Raw genomic sequence first — 23,615 nt, forward strand, 5'->3', positions numbered from 1 at the left:
TACACAAAAGCATTATTTAAATTTGAACACAACAGAAAGCAGGATAGATTCTATAGTGGTGCACTGCAAAAATCTTTCTGAGAGCAAAATCACACAATGACAACTTGTGCCATTTGGAGATCTGTAATTGGAACTCTTGCGTCTTTAAAATAAATAGCTACAATTTCTCTTCAAACTGCTGCCCCCTCCATGCCACCAGGCAAGCAATTTTGGAAACTTCCATAAATTAGAAAGGACTATCCCAATCAGTGGCTGCGTGCCAAAATAAAAAATATTCTAAAACATTCCCGGGCCTTTATTATTTTGAAGATGTGGATCATAAAGGATGTAATCAAGACTGGTGAAAAAAATTGTGGTTCATTTTAGGACAATAAAGCAGATTTTGAAGCTATGATTTGTTATGTTATTAACTGAAACTGTGGCTTATTACAGGATGCAAGCTGAAACGCATAACTTGTTTATTGTTTCCTGCTTTGTCCTAAGTTTTTTTTATGTCCTGCCAAAGTTTCTTAATAGGGGTGCAAGACAAAAGCAGTTAAAAAGAGGAAAAACCAACCAGAAATTGGTCAAATAGCATATTTACTTTTCTGAAAAAGTGACTGTGGCCTGTTTTAACGAATCAGTGTTTAATGTAATATGCAAGCACCATAAATATCTAGAAAAACAAACTCTAGTTGTCAAAAAGAGCAACAGCCACCAACAACAGGGAAGTAGCATGGAAGGTCTCCATGGGTGACAGACCTCCCAAAAGGGACAAAGTGAAAATCAGTCTTTCCAGACACCAAATTCTCAGAGAGCCATCAACAATAAAGATGCTGAGGAGATCAAAATATGCAACCCTCAAGCCAAGGGCGTAAGATATCAAAGCCTGATGTTTGCCCTGTCTTACTAGCTGAACTACCATTTTGGATGTCTTGTTGCCACAGTTCATTTCCCAACAATTTTACCAATTTCCTTTCCTGCTTCAGCTCCTGCAAGTCCTTGGAAAGCTCCACACAGATCTGGGCTAAAAGATCCTCTGCTATAACCTCCCGTTGGCCTGCAAAGTCATTCAGCTCCTTCACCACTTGAAGGAAAGCCTGGTACTGACAAAACCTACAAAGAAAAGACAATTATTTAAACTTAACCTGTACACTCCTTCTGCTCAAACAAGAAAGAGGACTTCCAGGACTACACGTCAATGAAAATGAAGTGTGGTCTTTCACAGTTCAGTGAAGATATGGGTGATAAGAACAAAAATGGAGGTAGGAACAGGCATAAGTGCTGCAACCAGTACGATCCTGATATCCCTAGAACTTGGAGTTAGTCTAGTAAAGAGACAACTTGGGAGGGAGAACATGTACATTTTCTAAAGCCTGGAAATGTACAAAAAGAAGTGGGCAGGACTTGTTTTCTCCCTCTACCAATAAGCAATTCCTTCTTAATGACAGTGGTCCTTCTGAACACACCACTAACAAAAATAGCTACATGTATGCATGGAATACCGTGCAAAAAGATGGGATTTTTTTTTAAAGCTGGGCACGAACTTAGATGATTTAAAAAGGAGTTAAACCAGTTTATTGAAGATCCACCACTAACTGCTCTTAGCCGTGATGGTTATATCTGTTCAGAAAAAAGACTACTACAGAACAACCACAGAATACTAGTTGCTGGGTAGCAGAACTATTTTTGCACTGTTTTTATTTCCTCATTCTCTGCTGGAGACAGAATACAATTTTGTTTACTATACCTATGTTCATAAATATATTGACCTTCCACAAAGATACTAACTGCACCCAAACTAACTTCCCTATATTGACAGTCCAAATTAGCCATTATATTTATATTTATGGCTAGTGTCTTATACAAAAAAAACACGCCTATGGGTAAAGTCTGTACCCAATGTATTAAGATAATGAAGATTTGACACAGAATTTCAGTTTTTATGCAAAGTTTTGTATCTTTCCTGGATTTACTTTTAGAATTATGTAAGAGCTATATTCTAGGTATTTCTTTTTCTTCACTTTTTTTTTTACTTATGTGAGCTATCAGAACATGGGCATACTAAGTACAACCAATAACAAAAGCAGCCCCCAGTGATAAATCTAAATTGCAAGATCAATAATTAAATCATACAGATTGAGAGAGATAAATTATTTCCTGGAGCAAGAAATCCATTTCCTGGACACGTGGACCAGATTGCTGAGCTGCCCAGTCAGTCCAATAATATTAACCAATGCCAAATTTCACTGAATAACTGGAATGGTGAGTTCCACAGGTCTTCCTTCAACTTTATAAACCTCAGAATCAAGTAAGTCGTGTGGTTTACGTTGCAGTGTTCCTTCCATCATCTGTCTTCCTGCTGATGCTCATATTGGTTCTGCAAAGTGGATGCAAGTTTGGATCATGTGTGCTGCTACTTCGTAGGGATTCTTTTGATGACTGCTGCTCTGAACAATTTGCAAAGTCGTCTTGCCCAGGTCTTGCTAAGCTATGCTCAAGTTTAAAAACAGACAGGTTTTATCTGCTTGAAATATATACAGCGCTGTGTGGCCATCTCCCTGGCTTCATTGCAGCTAAATTCATATGCTCACTGCTTACTTTATGTCTGGATCTTCTCGAGCCGTCCTCTTGGGAAGGTGCTTTTTCACAAGATTTCTACAAAGGAGATAACATGCATAACATACAATATTGACCTGAAATGGAACAGAGTGAGCTCATACCTACACTTTAAAAGGCTATACTGCCTCATTCAGACATAATTACACTTCATTATTAGACTTTTAAGCAGCTTCAGACTGTTGGATTTTTTTAGATGGAAATATTAATATACCAGCCTGGATAAAATTATTCTTATTTAATAGCAGTTTTCCTACTTTCTTTACATTTCATCTATCTCAAATCACATATGACATAGCCAGCTTACTTGGTTGCAGAGATTTCCAGATTTTTCTTTTGTTTCAGCGGAAAATATTAGCAACAGGTTTTCAGCCTCACCATACTTATTATAGCTTGGATCTTCAATTTGAATCAACAAATGTATTAAAATATCAGAAAAGTACACATGTGGCTGATGCAAAGTAGAGGTTATTAATCAGGATTGCTTTGTAGAGCAATCAACAAACATAATTTATAGTTGAAGTTCTCAAAAGAAAAGAGGGCCATTCAAACTATCTTTAATATTAATGAAAGATAGAACTTTAATAAATAAATTAGTAAATCATAAATTAATTATCTATGGAGATTCAAAGTCATCCAGATCATGATTGTCCCAGAGGTGCTTTTTCACGAGGCAACTGGACTTTCTTTTTTTCTCTTTGAAGACATTTCGCTTCTCATCCAAGAAGCTTCTTTAGCTCTTAACTAATTAATTAATTAACAATGCCTAAAAGCATCACAGATATATTTTTCCTGATTCCAGTGCTTTGCATCCGCGATCTTATAATCAGTCTAACAGTGCAGAAATACTGTAATCTGAGTGACACTGCTCACAACCTCTTGAAAAATTCACAAGTTGGGAGGAAACAGACAGCAAACAGAAGGAAATTTCTTTTTTTTCCCCTGTGGAGTACCCTTTATGTATAGAATTTGTTCTCACAAAATGTGTCCCTCCCCCCGATCTTACATCAATACGGAAAGGAATTAAATAATTCATGGAAATTACGGACACTGACTTTGATGATTATGTGTATCACCCCCAGGCTTCAGAGGTGGTCGCTGTCTCTAAACACTAACTGCAGCGTACAGGAATAAGAAATAGAGTCTTGGCTCAGGGAAGCCCATAAAGAGGACTCTTATTTGGCCAATATGGTACAAAAGAGGAAGAGAACACTGGACTGGACCGGCTTTGATCTATTTGTATGGGCAAGGTTCACAGGAGGGGGCTTCCCATTTATGCCTCAGTTTTTAGCCACCTTCCAAAACAGTTGCTTCCACTGTATGAACAGTTGCAGAACATTTGTTCTCATCACTGGAGAAAAGTGCAAGGTATCATTACACAAAAATAGCATCTTACAAATAACATTGTGAGAAAGTGCAGAGAGCAAAGCTAAGAGAGAACTACTAACTTTATTCTTGCAGGAATCTACAGGTGATACTAACAGACCATCAATTTGAAAAATCAAATTCTAATGAATCCTTTCAGACACCAACTGATCAGCGAGAATCTACTAAAATAATAACAAAATCTAAGCAAGATTAGCCACGGTGTTTTTATAGTTGTGCCATACACACGACAGGTTAATACTGCTTGCTTTCCAGAGACCTGGGACATATTCTTTCATCAGCTTGATGGGATAAAAGTGGTCCAGGAGCAGTGAGATGAAAAAACTGGACTTTGTGCCTTTCTACTCATTGCAGTTGTATGACTAGGAAAGGAGAAAAGATTTTATAGTGTGGGATCCAGGCAAAACTCCCCCCTCTTGATTTCTGCTGAATAGGGAATGTTTGGGGAGATAACTGGCAAAAAGACAAATATGTTAACCAGTTATGAAACCAAACCAAACCATCCCATCAACTATGTCTGCCTTTGGTTTTCAAAGGGCAAAACTAGATATAACATTTTGGTCCCCATAAACCAGAAGTAATTCAAAATAGTCTCAGAAATTATTGGTGGTGTGGGGGAATGGATGCTACTTTTGTACCGCTGCTGTCCAAGCTAAGCTTCTCAGAGACTTAGGATTGAGTTGTCTGGAAGTTAAGCACTGTGGGGATAAGCAGAGGGATGGAAGTCATGGCTATGGAATTCACCAGTCAGCCAGACATTTTAAACTTTTCTGGGTCTTCCAGGGACTATATCAGCCTTTGGATCAGGTTCAGGGATACTTGGAACCACAGTTTTAGGAAATGGGGGCAAAGAAAGAGCAATGCTTTGGGCTTGAGCCATAGAGAAGGCTACTTTGGAATAGTTAAAATACTAAATCAAAGTACTGGGTCAGTGGAGGAACAGAACTTTTTTCAGAGCTCCACAGAGAACAGATTACTTTTCTCCATCTTGGTTCCCCCCTACACATATTGGACTATAACTCCCAGCATATTTACTTGCATGCAACAATGGCAAGCTAAATACCAGGATGTTTGTAAGTGACCTTAGATGGAAATAACTCTTTTCTGTTTGTGCCCAGCATTTGGCATCCAAACATAGTTTCTACTGAGCCTGATGACAGGACACAGATATAAGAAGCTATGATTGCTCTGGGGTAGGGGATTCCATATTTGTACATATTATTACTTTCTACATAAAATCCTATTTTCCCATCTACTGAATTAATAAACCACAGTGACATGTCTAGATGCTTCAGGAAAAAGTCCAGGGTTTGATTTTGGGATTGGGCAGTCTCAATAACTGCTTTTGCCCAGAGCTGAGCTAGGTAAATACTTGGATTCTTTCCTTTCCGTAAAACCTGAATACAAGCATCTGTCAGCCCCATTGCCACCCCCTCTCCTTCATACCTACCTCAGCTGCTTTGCATATGACTGCTCGATTTCTGTCCGCTCTTTCACAAATTTGACGTATCTGTCCATCAGGTCCAGGCCCCACTGGGTGTGGCGCTCAATCGTGTCAAATTGATCCTGGAGGGGAAGAGGGGAGAAGTGTGATCCAATGCAGCTAAAAACCCACAGACCTTTTCTGTGACCCAAACAGATTGTGTCACAAAGGCCAGGCAGAGATGACAAAAAAAGGGTGACTGAGCTATGTCTGCTTAGACTATCGCCAGGGACTCCCTAAAGGAATTCTGTGCATGTAGCAAAGTAGGAATTAAGGAAAAGCAACAACCAAACATGCAGATATCTGCCACAGTTTGAAACACTATTGTCCAAAATAACCAGATTTTATTCGGAGGCTTGAGTCAAGAACCTATAATGCTTTTTAGGTCAAGGGTTGCCCTCAGCCTCTGAGTGACATGCCAGGGACTGTATCCATAAAAGTAATCAGGCCCAGACAAAAATACATGTATAACTATACCCAGTTCTAATGATTTCTCCCACTTGTATTTAATCACTTTGTCGTGTCCCATAAAAATGACAATCTGGTGGAAATCTTTGCAGTTCTAGCCAGATCCTTATTGTATTGCAGTGGAAACTAGTCCCTAATTAATGTAAGATAAAATCCACTTGAAGCTCTATAAGCAAAAGCTAATGCAAATAATAAACACTTTTTTCTATGCCTAGTTGCTCTCTAGGCTTAGTGGGTGGGAAATAGGGGCAAGGCAGTTCATTCTACTCATGCAACTCACATCAGCCCAATTCAAGCTGCAAATTCTTCATTGTTTTTCATGCTACTAAACATCTAAGCAAGGGCCCAGGGTTTTTGCATCTCAACTTTTTATACTGAATAGTAGTTAAGAAACAATACACCACATTCCTATATACCTCCCCCCCCACCCCCATGACATTAACTAGGAATCAGAGTAAGTTTTACAACTCATAAGAATGTGGCTGGCAGACATTAAAGTCCAACCTTTTTGTATCCACTAATGTACACTTTATCTCCTCAAATTTTGCAAATCACGGATGGCAATGCTTGTGTCAGGATCAATGTGACAGAATTACTATCTAAAGAGAGTTCTGGCTTTATATACTTTAGCAAGCTCAAAGCAGACATTCTCCACAGTATCGCATTCTTAATATGCCTGTCTGATAAAGAATAAAGAATTTTTAATTTAGTTGGCGGAATACCGGACATAGCATTATTGAGCTAGAAGTGATATATAGAAAAATACCATGTTTCCCTGAAAGTAAGGCCTACCCGCAAAATAAGCCCTAGTTTCGGGGTGAGGCACATACTTAAAAATCAAGCTAGGGCGGGGGTGTGGGTGTGGATCTGCCCTATGCGTCCCACACCCACTTACCTTTCTGCGAGGCCTTTCCTCGCGGGCCAACTTCTTCTCAGGTGTCTTCTACAGACAGGCCTGCATTTCTCAGTCAGGCCTGCATTTCTGGAAAGGCCCATGCAGCTGAGAACCGAGCTATGGATTGAATCCATAGCTTGGTACTCAGCTGCAGGAGCCTTCAGGAAAAGCCTGACTTTGAAATGCAGGCCAGACTGCAACTGCAGAATGCAGCTGCTCCTTTGGCTACAGAAGAAGTGGACCAGCTGGACAGGGCTGTCCGTGCAGGAGGTGAGTAAAAAAGACCTGGTGCCTCTTTTGGAGGTTAAAAAAAAAAGACCCCAGTCTTACTTTTGGGGAAACATGGGTACTATCCCTAAAGCAGTATAAATAGGAGACATTCCTTCTCCACTTTTTGTTTTACTAATTACTTCCAAACACTAGAATGTTAAAATCTAAGACGACAGGAACATTGTAGATTTATCAACAGATGACCAGCCCAATAAAATTGAAAACATCTGGATCAGGCCTTTTAAAACTGACAATGAGTATGTGCCATATCAAGCCCCTGTTAATCTTAACAACCACCCTAATTTTCTCCAGGATGATCTGTTCTCAACTGGTCCTCCAAGTCTTTCAACACTGCAGACATTGTGACACCAATGGAATCCATCCACCTAGCTGTTGGTCATTCTCTTGTTCTCTTTCTTTTCATGTGGCCTTTTAAAACTGGAAAATTATACAGGAGAAAGCCATAAATATGGGTTTCAGGCTCTCCAACTAAACGTGTTTGTGAGAAGAAACAAAGATATATTGAAAATGATTATGATCTGCAAATGTGTTAAAACAACTTGACTATGACCCAGCAGTGTGCAGCAGCAGCCCAAAAAGCTAATACAATCCTGGGTTGCATAAACAGAGGCATAGAATCAAGATCATGCAAAGTAGTAGTATCACTTTATAAAACCCTAGTAACACCACGCCTGGAATACTGCAACCAGTTTTGGTCACCATACTACCAAAAAGATGTTGAGACCTTGGAAAAGTTCAGAGAAGAACAACTAAAATGATCAAAGGCCTGGAGAATGGCTGCAGGATGTGGGTTTGGCTAGTCCAGGGGTCAGCAACCCGAAACAGCAAAAGAGCCACTCGGAACCGGTTCCGTCATACACACAAAAAAGTGGGAGCCGCAAAATGTGCACGCGCATGTGGGCACGCACGCGCATGCGCAAAACAAGCAAAAAATACACCACCCCCTATGCCCGCACCACATCCTGAGGTGCACGCACCTGTCGCTGCCCAGTGCCGCCAGCTTACGCGGGGGGGGGGAAGAGGCGGACTCGCAGGCGATGGGCACTGGGTTGCGGCGGCGCCTTCAGCCCGGGCACCGCCGGAGCCACCCGAGCGCCCTCCCCCTCTCCCGGGACCTCCAAACCTCTGCGTTTGATGAATGCAGCAGCTCTTCAAATGTGGAGGCAGAGGTTTGGGGAGCTGCGCAGCTCTCTAAACCGCCGCCGCCCCGTTTGCAGAGCTGCTGCATTCCTCCGCATTTGAAAGAAACACGAACGAACGCAGCAGCTGTGCAAAGAGGACGGTAGCAGTTTGGAGAGTACGTGCACACCTCTCCAAACCGCCGCCGTCCCATTTGGAGACCTGCCGCGTTCGTTCATGTTTGACGAGCGCGGCAGACCTCCGAACGGGACGGTGGCGGTTTGGAGAGGTGCGCGTGCACCTTTCCAAACCACCGCCATCCCGTTCGGAGACCTGCCGCGCTCATCAAACATGGACGAACGCAGCAGCTGTGCAAACGGGACGGCGGCGGTTTGGAGAGGTGCGCGCGCACCACTGCCCATTCGAAGAGGTGCGCGCGCACCGGGCGACTGGGAGCCGCAGGTTGCCGACCCGTGGGCTAGTCTAAAGAACAGAAGAAACAGGGGTGACGTGATAGCAGTATTCCAGTATTTGAGAGGCTGCCACAAAGAAGAGGGGATGAAACTATTCTCCAAAGCACTAGAGGGCAGGACAAGAAACAATGGTTAGAAACTGAACAAAGAGAGAAGCAACCTGGAATTAATGAGAAACTTCCTAACAGTGAGGACAATTAACCAGTGGAACAGCTTGCCTCCAGAAATTGTGGGTGCTCCATCACTGGAAGTTTTTAAGAGACTGGAAAGTCACTTGTCTGAGATGGTATAGGTTCTCCTGCATGAATAAGGGGCTGGACTAGAAAACCTCCAAGGTCCCTTCCAGCTCTATTCTAATCTAAAAACTGACATGTTTAATGAGCAAACCAGCAATAAACTATGTACTCTGAATTCAAGTACTCTAAGTATTAAGTAACCTGAATTAACAAAAACCTTGAACCAGAATGGCTATTTTTATAAGAACAATTAGCAACTTAGTTACGTTGTGTCCAAAACATTTTGCCTCTATTAAGTAATTCACCCGATTAATTCCACTAATATTTCCATAAAAACTATCACAATAGCAAGCTGCTATGAGATCTAGAGAGTCACTTCCCAACTCTATGATACATTTTCTAACCAGATATATCAATGCAAATATCTAGACAGAATTATTCCCTTATAATCCAGGAATGTTTTAATGATATTTTATTATTTTTATTTTATTATTTATTTTTTTGACTTATATGCCGCCCTATCTCCCGAAGGACTCAGGGCGTCTAACAACAATAAAAACAACAATACAAAAGTTAAGAGAAATTAAATAAACAGCCCCAAAATAAATTAACTAAACAATTTAAAATCAAAATATTTAAAAAACCCATCGTCAGTCCAGGTCAGCCTGATAAAAAAGGAAAGTTTTGAGGTCCCGGCGAAAGGACCGGAGATCTGGGGCCATCGGGAACTCAAGGGAGAGTTGGTTCCACAGGGCTGGCACTCCCACAGAGAAGGCCCTCCCCCTGGGGGTCGCCAGCCGACATTGTCTAGCCGACGGCACCCTGAGGAGGCCCTCTCTGTGTGAGCGCACTGGGCGATGGGAAGTCGTCCCCGGCAGCAGACGGTCCTGCAAATATCCCGGGCCTAGGCCATGTAGAGCTTTAAAGGTAAGTACCAGCACCTTAAATCTCACCCGGAAGACAACCGGTAACCAATGCAGCTCACGCAGGAGGGGTGTAATATGGGAGTATCGGGATGCTCCCATCACTACCCGCGCAGCCGCATTCTGCACCAGCTGGAGCCTCTGGGTGGTCTTCAAGGGCAGCCCCATGTAGAGAGCATTGCAGTAGTCTATCTGGGAGGTAACGAGTGCATGAGTGACCGTACGTAGGGCATCTCGGTCCAGATAGGGGCGCAACTGGCGCACCAGGCGAACCTGGGCAAATGCCCCCCTGGCCACGACTTCAATATGATCTTCAAAACTGAGTCGTGAGTCCAGGAGGACGCCTAAATTGCGTGCCCTATCAACGGGAGGTAACACCTCTCCTCCCATAACCAAAGATGGAACCTCTTGGACAAGTCGAGATGCCGGTACGTAAAGCCACTCAGTCTTGGCCGGGTTGAGCTGGAGCCTGTTCTTCCCCATCCAAATCCGTACCGCTTCCAGGCAACGGGACATCACATCGAGGGCATCGCTGGGTTGGTTTGGGGTGGAGATAAAAAGCTGGGTATCATCAGTATATTGATGATACCTCACCCCGAAACCACGGATGATCTCACTCAGCGGCTTCATATAGATGTTGAACAGGAGGGGCGAGAGTACCGACCCCTGAGGCACCCCACAACTAAGGGGCCTAGGGGTTGACCTCTGCCCTCCTGCCAACACCATCTGCGAACGGCCCGAGAGGTAGGAGGAGAACCACCACAAAACGGTGCCTCCCACTCCCAACCCCTCAAGACGTTGCAGCAAGATACCATGGTCGATGGTATCAAAAGCCGCTGAGAGGTCTAAAAGGACCAGGACAGAGGAATAACCCATCTCGGGCCCGCCAGAGATCATCCACCAGCGCGACCAATGCCGTCTCCGTGCTGTACCTGGGCCTGAAACCCGATTGGTATGGATGCAGATACTCAGTTTTCTCCAGGACCAAAGGGAGCTGCCGTGCCACCACGCTCTCAACAACCTTCGCAAGGAAGCAAAGGTTGGAGACAGGACGAAAGTTATTTAGAATACCTGGGTCCAAGGCAGGTTTCTTGAGGAGGGGCGTTACCACCGCCTCTTTCAAGGCAGCAGGGAAGCACCCCTCACTCAAGGAAGCATTGATAACTGCCAGGAGCCAGCCTCGTGTAACCTCCCGAGTCGCATAAACCAGCCAGGAGGGACACGGGTCCAACAAACACGTGGCGGCACTTAATTTCCCCATGATCCTGTCCACTTCATCCGGAGTCACAGGATCAAACTCTTCCCAAATATTATCAGCCAAACCCATCGTTTCCCCCTCGTCAGATACTGCCCAGTCGGAGTCCAAGTCAGCCCGAATCTGAGCGATTTTATCCACCAGATACTCACTAAACTCCTCGGCCCGTCCCTGCAAGGGGTCCTCTCCCGTCCCCTGATTTAAAAGGGAACGGGTCACCCTAAACAGGGCGGCCGGGCGGTTATCTGCGGATGCAATGAGGGTGGCGAAGTGAGCACGCTTTGCTACCTCCATTGCCACAAGATAAGATCTAGAAAAGGATCTTAACTGTGTTCGGTCAGACTCGGACCGACTGGATCTCCAAATGCTCTCTAGGCCCCTTCTCCGATATTGTTTGGACACAGATCACTTGATAGGCACGCTTGTCCTAGCTGTAAGAAATTTAAATTCATATTTTTAATATAAGAGAATAGGCATTCAAACTGAAAAGGAAGGAGTGTAAAAATATGAATGTAAGGACCCACTTCAATCTACATCTTAAGAAAACAGAACTCTTGGAAACGGTCTCTTCCCACAGGAATTTTTATTAAGAGAAATTGACAGTAGGCATGCTAGACAGGATCTGAGGGATCCCCCCCACCATTCAAAGTTTTAAAGTGTTCCTAAGCAGCCCCCCACCCCACACTTCTTCCAGGCTATTCAAACCGGCAGATTTCTAGGTGTTAACTCCAGGAAAGGTAACATCAGTCCGGCTCTGTGGCTCTGTCCGCACGATCATTCAATACTCTCTTTACCCAGATCCCAGATGTTGCATCTTCCCCCGCCCCACTTTTCCCTCACTGCAGGTAAAGAGGCGGAAGGTCAGAGGGGCATAGGATGAAAGGCAGATGGCCACATTGTTATGGTTAGCAGACCCCAAGTGAATCAACAAAAGGTTACTTTGTAGTGAATAGAGGAAGTGAAAGTAGTAAAACCCCCATGCATCCCCCTCCCCCTTAGTAGTATGACGGAATCCAGGAGATAGTAAGAATTGGTTTTATATCAGAGAAGATAGATAGAAATGAGATATTTTATTTTTTTAAATTTTTTAAATTCCATTTATACCCTTCTCCGAAGACTCAGGGCAGCTTACAAGCTTAGCAGTATAACGGGATTCTGACATCGAATTCTACCCTGTCGCCTCTATCACATTCCGTTGCATCTCATTCATAAGCCACCTCAATAAATCAAGGAACTCTTAAGTGAAAATCTTGGTGGGAAGATCTAAAATGAAGGCGCAGCCATCCTTCTTCCAACTGGTTTCCTTTTCACATCCAAAAGCAATGTGGAAACGATGTGAAGAGAGACAGCAGAGGCACAAACGGTTGTTCCCTCGCCCTGTCTCTTCCCCGTATTTTGGGACCTTATCAGCTGAAGAGGGGTGGCTCCATTTCCTTCTTTGGCATTATTTTCAGCCCAGCTTGAAACCTACAACAATTCTAGAGCAAAGCTTGAAACTGATGCCCACGTGACATGTAGCCCAAATGCTCTGAGGCATTTGGAATGGGTAGTCTTTAGAGCTGAAGAAGGTCCAAGAATGCCAATCACTGTGGGGGGAGCATTTCTTTAATTCTTAATATGGAAGCTGCATCTGTTGGAGAACAGCTTTGCACTAATGCTGGTGGAGTAAACCATCTTGAAGCCAGCACTTGGGTTGAATGGGAATGTTTTTTCTCAGCTCTAGAGTCTAGCAAAGTCGGATGCAATCTTTCACTTCCTCTTCTTGGCATCCTATTTTAAGACAACTACTTACAGCTGGACAATGTTTAAGGAAGGTTTCTAACAAGTTTTCTTTTCCATCCGGAATGCATAAAACAAACCACTGTTTGAAAATTTCTTTGAAAATAAGGATGCTTTGTGTTCTGATATTTAAAATTAATTACTTTGGAATATAACTAGTAATTACAGCATCACGAGTGAGCAGTCCAGAGCCTGCATTTGAACTCTTTTGGGTAACCAGGTTTCACTGAATGATAGTAAAATTTATTCCCTTCCTTTAAATGATTGGTATTGGCATGCTCCAAAAACCAAGACACAAAGAGTTACTTCTGAGCAGTTTCCTTTATTGTTTCTCACCTATAGATGAGATGTATGGCACATAAATCAGACAGATAAGACAGGCAGGCAGAAATCTTGCAAAGCTAAAGCAACTACTTGCTGTCATTACAAATATATTCTGAGAACCTCTAAAGGGGGGGGGGCTGACTTGACCCTATTTCTCCCAACCAAACTATCCAAACACTGCTGTGTCTTTGTCCTCTGGAATGCAGCTCCCCCCTCCTGGGAATCCAGACTACATTCCGCCACAGGTATAAATTATACATAGCAAATGATTTTCTTTCTTGAAGCTGGGAGATGCACAAGCTCTATGCAGGGCAGTCACAGAGAAAAGGAACTGCCTCCTGAACACTTGCCTTCTTCCCTCAAGAATACCCCCAGAATATGTCATCAGTGCATTATCAGCTTCCTCTAGACTAGACATTGACAGGTAAGGGATGTGTGCGTCTTAAGGCTATGTAGCAGCAGCAACACTTCCCCTGGCTGTCATCTAATGCCATTTTGGGAGGAAAACCAACATTTCACTATTATCATCATTACCAGAAAAATGTTTCAGGAGAGATATGAAAAGGAAAGAAATACAGGTAATCCTCAACTTATGACAATAATTGAGCCCAAAATTTGTTGCTAAGTCAGACATTTGTTTTGACCTATTTTATGACCTTTCTTGACACATTTATTAAGTGAATCACTGCAGTTGTTAAGTAAGTAACATGGTTATTAAGTGGCTCTGGCTTTCCTAATGACTTTGCTTGTCAAAAGGTCACAAAAGGTGATCATGACCCCTGTCATAAATGTGAGTCAGTTACCAAGCGTTTGAATTTCGATCATATGATCATAGAGATGCTGCAATGGTCGTAAGTGTGAAAATCAGTCATAAGTCACTTTTTTCAGTGCCGCTGTAACTTTGAATGGTCACTAAATGAACTGCTGTTAAGTCGAGGACTACTTCTATTATATCCAACAAGAGGAAAAATCTTAGCAGCCGCTAAAATGAATGGTTTTAGCTTCATATTGTTTCACTGAATCACTTAGCCTTCCCAAAATCTGGTGATTTCATGATGAGTCAGGTTACAACTTCCATCCCTCCGTATTGCAATCAGCCATGCTGGCTAGGAAAAATGGAAATGTAGTCCAAAAAATTTGAAAAACACAACAGTGGGGACTGACTTAGATCTTGGCTGTATCTTATTATGCAAATGTAAAACAACCCTAAACTAACTGCAGATTTATTTACAAAAATACATTTAAAACCTACCTTAAAAAGATGAACTTTACCACTTGCTATAAGGTACAGACAATTTGCTAAATTTCTCAATAACATCCAATAACGTAAAGAAAATTATATCTTGTTTCACTGATTTTCATTGAAACATTCACACAAAACTGTGATCTGCTTTACCACTATGTAAGAAAGGGCTTCTTACAAAAAGCAGGCCATTTTGAAGGACAGGAGACACACTTTCTATTTAATCCTCTACCTTTCCCAATCTGGTGTTCTCCAAATGTGTAGGATGACAGCAGCTAAGGATTCAAGAGAACTAAAAGTTCAATGCACTGAAGGCACTTAGCTGGGAATCTATGTGCAAATACATAGACAGGGCTACAATTAGGTTAGCCCGATTATTATTACATATATTGTTTCAAAAGGATGGAAGGAGAAAGCAACAGGCTCTATCACAGATCGTTCTTCTAAAGCAGACATGTCAAACACAAGGCCCGGGGGCCGGATCCATCCCGCGAAGTGGTTTCATGTGGCCCACAAAGCCATCCTGGAAACAGTGAGGGAACGGCCCCCACTGCCTTGGCCCTGGCCCAGAGACTCTCCTTCTGCCAGAGACCCTCAGATCTGTCCCACTCCTGCCCAGGCCTCCATAGGCCCCCTTGATGCGAACGATGTAGAGCTGGCCACGCCCACCCAGTAGGCCATATGCACTCTAGCCACGCCCACCCAGTAGGCCACACCCACCCTGGCCATACCCACCCGGCCCCCTGAGGGCAACCGCAATGCTGATGTGGCCCTCAGTGAAATTGAGTTTGACACCCCTGTTCTAAAGGGTGGTTTTGGACTCATCATCTCAACTGGGGAGAATTCCAACTGACACTACTTACTAGTGATAAGGAAAGATTTTTATCTCCAGTAGAATGTGCTTCCTAATTATGTAAATTAACCATCAATAAACTGAGTATCATTTAAGAAAATAATTTTCCTGACAGTCTTCTTTTTTGCTTTTTGTTTGATCAGCTGCTACCCTCTTAAAAGCTAAGAGCTGATAAATCAATCAGTATCATCCAGAGGTTTACAATCTCTAGTCCAGGCATGTCAAACTCGCAATGTCATGTGACGTCGCATGACGTATCACGACTTTTCTCCCAATGGGGTAGGTGCGGTTTCAGCGTGACGCATCCGGCCCATGGGCCAAGCAGTTTGACATGCCTGCTCTAGTCTCTCAGCACTAATTAAAAGCCATGTAAGGGATTTTATGCAACTGCCAGTCCTAAAATTGCTTTAAAAAACTTACAGTATGTGACCATAAGAACTATTCTCTTCACATTTCCTTCAACAGATAGGTCACAGGATTTTAGAGATGTGATATATTTAATTTGCAGTCAAACACATCTAGCAAATCAATTTCAGACAGAATCCTTGGATCATTTTAAAGGACTATTTTAGCAAAAAGAAATTTTGCACCATGAATTCCAATGTAGATTTAAGACATAATTCCAAAACCATTCTGACAGTTTATTTGTCAAACACCAAGAAATAAGTTTGAGACCTACCATCACTTTATCCATGTCAGATTTTACACATTCATCCCCAATAATGTTAAAGAGTTAACATTGTTCCCTACACACACACAGACACAGACACACACGTTAATTTCACTTCGATGCAGAGCTAAACATAGGAGGATTTGGAACCTGCCTATCATTCAGGAACAGAGAAAGAGAAAAATGGCAATGGGAAGAAACTGGCAAATAATTTTATGATAAAGACTCTAAAATTTAAAGGTGGAAAGCAGATACTCAAAGAACTTGGCTTTCTGCTGATATGTAGATCAGAAGACTATTAGATCTGTTGAATTAGTAAAGTTTCTGGATTTATAGTAGAGTATTTGAAGTAGAAATGAAATGGCAAAAGCATAATAATAATAATATGAGGCTACTGTCTCAAACATACTTGCTGTTTAGGAAATCCAAAAGACATATTTTAGGCAAGCATATCTGAAATGTGCTTAAATTAATCTGTCAGTCATTAATGAAGACATTTTGAATTTATTGATTGGAACAAAGGAAATTTGACATAGATTTCTTAGTACAGAACAAGCTCATTTTGAAATCTTTTTCTATGTTATCACATAAATTCGCCCCATAAGCCTACATTTGCACATACAGGATTAATTGTGAAATAACCTAGTGGTTAGCCCCTGAAATCAGTTCAATATAGTAGAGGTCAAAGCAGCTCAACAATTCTCCATTAATATATAATGCAGGGATAAAGGAAGGATAGAAGAATAAGATTGACTTCAAGATTTATAACTTTTCAAATGGTACTTTTAGATCACTATACAAATATTAGCAATATGAATATGTCAGTCAAACTGCCAACATCTCTCCAAATATATGTTCATAAATTCAGAAATGCACTGCATTTCTCTTCCACAATTTATATTTAAAAATAAAGGGGGCTGTTAATTATGTTCATGGTAATCAAACATATCCAAACTCTCTGTCACTACTACTCTAGTGCAAATCAGAATTATTTTATTGAATACTCAGATACTCGTGTTTCAATTCTTCTATTTATTTAAGCACAGACCATCTACTTTCTAAATCCTAATAAAAACAGATTATTCAAACACTGCCTTAAAACAAGAAACAAAATCAGCAAAAAAAATCTAATAACTGCAAGAAGATATCATCTAATTTCACAGAAATAAAATAAATGCTGATGTCATTTTCAGACATCAAAATAGAAGTGCCAATATACTTAGAACACAACCTCTATGCTATCGTTTTTTAAAATCCAGATCTCAGGTTTAAAATAAAACTGTAGCCTGAGCAGAATCAATACCTGGGTTTTAAAGTATTTTCTTTCCCAAGGCACTCAAAATGCATGGCCAATTTCTTAGTCCATCAAAATCTGGAACCACAGCTGAAGAGATGATGTCCTGAATCACAGTCCTGAGTGTCAAAATTAGTTGAAGAATCTAAGAGCTTTAATAAGAAAATAAGTTTCCAAAAATTGAGATGAGACTCTGGAAAGAGTGCAGAGAAGAGCAACAAAGATGATTAGGGGCCTGGAGGGTAAAACATATGAAGAATGGTTGCAGGAATTGGGTATGTTTAGTCTAGTGAAAAGAAGGATTAGGGTTGACACCATAGCAGTGTTCCAATATTTGAAGGGCTCCCACAAAGAAGAAGGGGATCTACCTATTTTCCGAAGTACCAGAAGGCAAGAAAAAGAAACAATGAATGGAAATTAAACAAGGAGAGAAGCAACCTAGAATTAAGGAGAAATTGTTCTAACAGTGAGAACAATAAACTAGTGGAACAGCTTGCCTTCAGAAGTTGTGGGTGCTCTAAGTTTTAAGAAGAGACTGGATAGCCATTTGTTGAAATGTTATAGGGTCTCCTGTTTGAGTAGGGGGTTGGACTAAAAGACCTCCAAGATCCCTTCCAATTCTGTTATTCTGTTAAGAAAGGAACACTTCAATTGTGGAGTCTAATTACTAAAGGCTTAAACAGAGAAGTGTGAAATTTAGCTCATGGAGAGTGTGTTTGTGATAGTGAGATGTGCCTCAAAACAGTATTTTTTTTAAAAACTAACCGGTTTGTCTAATGAGAAGTGTTGTTTTACCCATGCATATCATTGGTTCATACATAAATGGAATGGTTCAAATGCAACAACTATGTTTGGAGAGAGCAAATAATGTTTAGGTATGTCATCTAGCTTATTTTTTATTTTTCTCTACTAGCTTCTGCTTTCTTAGGAAAAAAAACACACAAGAGCACTAAAAGAGGCCCTGATGTGACACATCTGTCTCATTGGCCTCTTCTCCCACAGGGCTTCAGTGACTGACAGAATTAGGGAAAGAGCGAATCCCGATTCTATGGACCACTAGGGGAGCTATCATGGAAGCTCGTGGGAAGTGGGGTAAGAGAAAGAGTTCTCTTAGAATCCAAAGAAATACCTCAAAACTCCTGTAAGCAACCTAGAGACAGCAGACTTCCCAAAATGCTTAGAGCCAAGGAAAAACTACATCCAAAAACATCCAATTCTTGAATTTAATTAGTTCAATTCTTGAAGTAATCAGAAAAATATTTACTTTTTGTGTTGACTCATCAGTAATTCTGTATTGAATGTGAGTAAAACCTCTTGAGGCTAAGACTCTCTTAGACAGGGGTCTTCAAACTTGGCCTTTTTATGACTTGTGGACTTCAACTCCCAGAATTCCTCAGCCAGTCATGCTTAGAGCATCTTCAAGCTTTAAGCAAAAAGGCATCTGAAGTATTTTTCAGAGTTCTCTTCTGCAGACAAGAGAAATAGCTTTTAGCTATGTCTTGAGAAAACTACATAAAAACTTTAATCCCAACCTGGAGCTTCTAAATCTGAAAAACAACAACTTCCATAATGGCAGAGATTATGGGAACTGCATTTTTATTAGAAGGGTACCAAGTGAGACAAATCTGATCTACATATTAGACAAGCAGAGATTTTCCTGAACTCGTTTGCATTTCTATTTGCAGGCTATTTGCAGGGTTTTTGTATATGTGCTAATGAATAAGGCGTTGTTTGTGGTACTCTAAATGCAAATAAGGCAGGACAAAGATTAACAAACTTAGTTGATTTCATTATTCTGTTGTCTGCCTTAGGCAAACTCTGTAGTAAAGATGGCATGTACATTGATCAAATAAGCACAGTCTTCCCTTAGTTGGTATTCTCTAGTCTAGATGGTAAGAAATTCCCAGCAGGCATCATTAATGTGGTTCAATAGTCAGGCTCTCTAGGAATTCTGGGAGTTGCAGTTCAATCCCTATGAATGGCTCCAATCCCGGGAAGCTCCAATGCAATATCTCAAGGGGTTTCTCCCTTGGCATAATTTCAGCGCCTCTGGATTTTCAAGCAGGCCCAGAACCAAATCTGAACAGATCTGGAAAAGTTCTCTCAGGGAGCTCACAATGGACTTAAAATGATTTTTCTTTTAAGATCTCCTGAAATTTCTCAATGAGTTCTCTTAACATTGCCATAGCCTCTTTGTAACAACTTTTTTTCTGCTTACAAAAAAGAAGCCCAGAGAACCTTTATTCCTTTCTCTGTACCTTGCAGCTATGTTTGTTAAGAGAACTCATTTCAGAACTTCCTGCAAAGAGTCCCTCAGCCAGTGGTGCGATTCAAATATGTGAAGAACCGGTTCTCTGTATGGATGCCACTTCCAGAAGTCCATTCTGGGCCTGGGCAACAAAACATTAGCTACCAGTTCTGCCGAAGTGATGCAAACTGGCTGAATCCCACCACTGCCCGCAGCCCAGATTCTGCTATTGTGACATCTGCTTTCTTCCCGATGGATTGCCATTTCCTAGTAACAAATGAATCAATATAATCAGATCAAGTCTTTCTCTCAATGCTGTCGGCCTCACCAAGGTGTAAGTAGGAATCTTCACCCAGGCGCAATTCACCACACTCTGAAACTTTGCTAAGATGCATCTACATCCACCCTTCCTCAGGGTGGGCAAGGACCAGGAAGCCAAAAGTCTTTGACTGACTTGGGAATGTGCAGGGGAACATGACAGATGCTCTTACCTCTTGGGGTTATGAAATGAAAACCAGATGGAGTTTTGTTCAATTACAGAAGAGGCTTTTCAGACTATCTCTCTGGCAAGGCTTTTAAAACACAGAATTCTATCACTATTGCACAACAGGAAAAAAAAGAACATATAGCTTCCAAGCACGGCATTTCTACAGCAGACACTGGAAATAAATCAGCATGGAAACCCTTTTTATGCTGACGTATTTTCACATCTGTGGTAGAACTGCCTCATCCATTAAGTATCCAGAACAGGAAAGATTGGAAAGCTAACACTTGCATATACACTCTCTACTCTTCTTTTAAAGACTATCTGCCTTCTTTCTTTTTAATATTATTTGTTATTTATCATAAAAAATAAAATACAAAAGAGTAAAACAAACAAAATGAAACAAAACAAATCATACATTCAAACCTAACAACAACAACAAAGAAAAAAATAGTGTACAAAAAAAAGAAGATAAAGTGATCAATTAAATTTATCATGTAGGATCCAGCCTGGGTAGGTGCTGAAAGAAAAGAAAAAGCAGTAAATTCCCCTCTATCTGCTTTCTTAAGTGATCCAAAGTATTGAAATTCATTGCAAAAAGCCACATAAGCAAGAAACTTCTCACACTGGTAGATGGACAAGGCCATGTTGGCTGGGAATTATCTTTTCCAACATAGCAAAATGAGGAATCCATTGTTTTCTAATTGCTGTTGGACTGCAACTCCATCATTCCTAATTACTGGCTGTAGGGCCAGTGTAATTAGGTCCAAGACTCAGGTTTCTTATCTATCCATTCTGCTTTAAATCTCTGACAACACGGATTCTTGACTTTAACTCAGAAAGGCCTTTTTAAAATTCTTCATTGCCATTGGTTCACATAAATGATTGTTTTTACAAATGTTGCCTGAGTATTCATAAGATTTTGCCACTACCCGGACAGAATTTTAAAATTTGAAGGCAGAATTCTTTACTTCATTGCACATCCAATTATAATAGCCTGAGTCAAGCACAAGAAATTTCTGGAAGATTTGCCAGTAAGGCAGTTCCTCATAAAAAAAATATGAAGCAACAAATAAGTCAGAACATCAAACAATAATTCTTCCATATTAGATAAATACGAAAAAGAAAAGTGCATTTGTTTAGTCTACCAGCAAATTACGGCAGGACAGATACTACAAAGTTCCCAATTTTAGCTCTTAGCTATAGCAACTACTGATATATTGTTTCAGCTTATCAGGATGTATTATGAGAGTCCATCAGATCTATTCTCCATCTTATATTTTTAAAGAGAGAAAGTCTGTAGGTAGACAAAGTGTGCCAAAATGCATTGTTGAAAATAGCAAGTCAAGGATATGAGCCAGCTGGGTGCCTGGTAGCTTCTGCTCATTGAAGGGCATGAGAGTTGTAAGCTGACAGCACAAAATGATACTTTCAAATATAAAAGCTAAAAAAAATGACTGAAGAACAAATTGTTGCTTCCAAGAATCGGGACATCTGGCAGAAAGGACAGCCTAGTTGGCTGTCGATTACGGAGTTCTTGGCTGAGAATGAATCTTGAACTAGGATCCTCCCAGAGCTGAGATCCTAAGGGGGGATTACAAAAGGAAATACCAATCTTCCCACTCACAGCAAAGTTGGGAGGGGAAACAACTGGGGGGGATGTTTACAGAGAATAAATCCTATTGCAGAGACCTGATAAACAGAACACAGGCTTATTCTGGAGACGAACAGAAACAGCACACAAAGAACATAGGATCCACACAGACAAGCACACTGCCTCCAAATGTTCAAGCCACACAATCTACATTTTGGGATACTTGGAGGAAGTATCCCTGGATGAACTAGGACTAGGATGAACTAGGACTACTAGTCCCTGAATTCCCAGCCAGGATGCCTCATTGATGCTGGAAAAGGTACCTAAGGCCTTGTATGTGCAAAGCAGGTACTCAATCCTTAAGCACTGGATTTGGCACAAGACAGAAGAAAGCATCATTGTTAAAAGACATGCCAATGCTATTTCAGGTTCCAATCTAAGCAACTCACTTTTCCTCCAGCCTCTCAGCTGCAAGGGAATAATTGCTATGGCTCTTGAAAGGCTTGTTCTAATAACACATATGAAAAACAAGGAATACAGGTAGTCATTGACTTGCAACCATTTCTTTAGCAACCATTCAAAATTACAACAACACTGAAAAAAGTGATTTATGATTGGCCCTTGCCCTTATGACTATTGCAGCATCCTCACAGTCACAATCAAAATTTGTGCTTTTGGCAACAGGTGTATTGTATTAATAACAGTTGCACCATCCTGGGGTCATGTTATTATCATTTGCAACCTTCCTAGCTGACTTCAATGGGGGAAGCCGGATTTGCTTAACGACCATGTGATTCATCTAACAACTGCAGTGATTTGCTCAACAACCATGGCAAAAAAGGCTGTAAAATTGGGCATGACTCACTTAACAACTACCCTGTTCAGCAATGGAAATTCGGGTCCCAATTGTGGTCATAACTGAGGACTATCTGCAATTGAATGTATCCCACCAATCCCTGTGAAGGAACAAAAGTAACATTAAAAAAGAATGGGCCACAACCTGGCAAGCATCAAAAACAAAGCTATATAGATAGTGGCAATTCTTGCCTGCATCCACAACTGAAGCAAAGGCAAACCTGCAGCAGACAGGTTCAGCTATGTGATTTCAAGCATCCCTGGAGACCCACTATCAAACTAGACTGGAGAAACAGCTTAAACTCTCTTCTCCAACCACGCAATTTACTTGACACACCCAAATGTCCATGGTCTCAGAACCACTGGATGAAAAACAATTCACTTTTCCAATCTCCATCAGATCTCCAAAGAAAGATTTTTAAATCAGAATGTGTGATGTAGAATTGAAATTTTCCTCTTTCCATTGTTATTTCCTCAAACAATATTTTTTTTTATAAAATCCAGTAAGAAACAGAATAAATTAAGTAGGATAATTTTAAAGCTAAAATTACTTTTTTGGGTGAATAGCTTTAGGAATCATACATTTATGTGTCATGAACAAAAATATGTAACTACAGTAAAATTAATAAATTAGCAGTTATCAGAACCTTCTATTTTTCTTTTTATTTAAATAAAGAAGCATGTTATAAAATATTTATAAGCATTCAAATACTACACTAACACATGACATGCACTTTTCACAGAGAAAAGTATGATGTTTCAATTGCAAACCATAAAACTATATTTGTATATAGAGTTTAACATGCTATGCTTTCAAAATTGCAAAAATTCGATCATAGACCACTTTCCCCTCCAGTGCACAATGCTACCCTAGCCATTTCACCCCATGATTATCCTACTTAACTGCTAAGTCCTAGGCAAATTAAAGTCAAAGGAGTTTTAGAACTTCATCAATCAGCCTGGTTGATTGATAGTGCCTACTTCACAATTGCATGAACCAGGAATAAGCATTCTAAATCCCAAGCAACAAATCTAAGCTGCTCTGTTTTCTTTGGTAAAGCAGAATCCATTTTGGGTTTAGTTACAAGTAATCTCAACTCACTACTGTAATTGAGCTCGGTATTATGCTCATGAGTTGTGCTGG

At 41.0% G+C, this 23,615-nt stretch overlaps 1 protein-coding gene across 4 annotated transcripts in view; it reads right to left on the reverse strand.

Annotated features, from left to right (window-relative positions):
- Nucleotides 1-23,615, reverse strand: part of TRIP10 (thyroid hormone receptor interactor 10) — an 86,476-nt gene that overhangs the window by 22,832 nt on the left and 40,029 nt on the right. For 3 of the 4 annotated variants that reach the window (XM_081317209.1, XM_081317212.1, XM_081317210.1), the window contains exons 2-4: nt 5,435-5,550; nt 2,581-2,637; nt 948-1,095 (exon numbers count right to left, since the gene is read on the reverse strand). In XM_081317209.1, coding sequence (XP_081173335.1) covers nt 948-1,095; nt 2,581-2,637; nt 5,435-5,550 — 321 coding nt within the window. Of the gene's footprint in view, nt 1-947; nt 1,096-2,580; nt 2,638-5,434; nt 5,551-18,554; nt 18,757-23,615 lie in introns of all 4 variants that reach the window. The other variant, XM_081317211.1, reaches the window with a different exon arrangement.

Source organism: Vipera berus (genome assembly GCF_964194415.1).
Source record: "Vipera berus genome assembly, chromosome: 2".
NCBI classification, from domain to species: Eukaryota; Metazoa; Chordata; class Lepidosauria; order Squamata; family Viperidae; genus Vipera; species Vipera berus.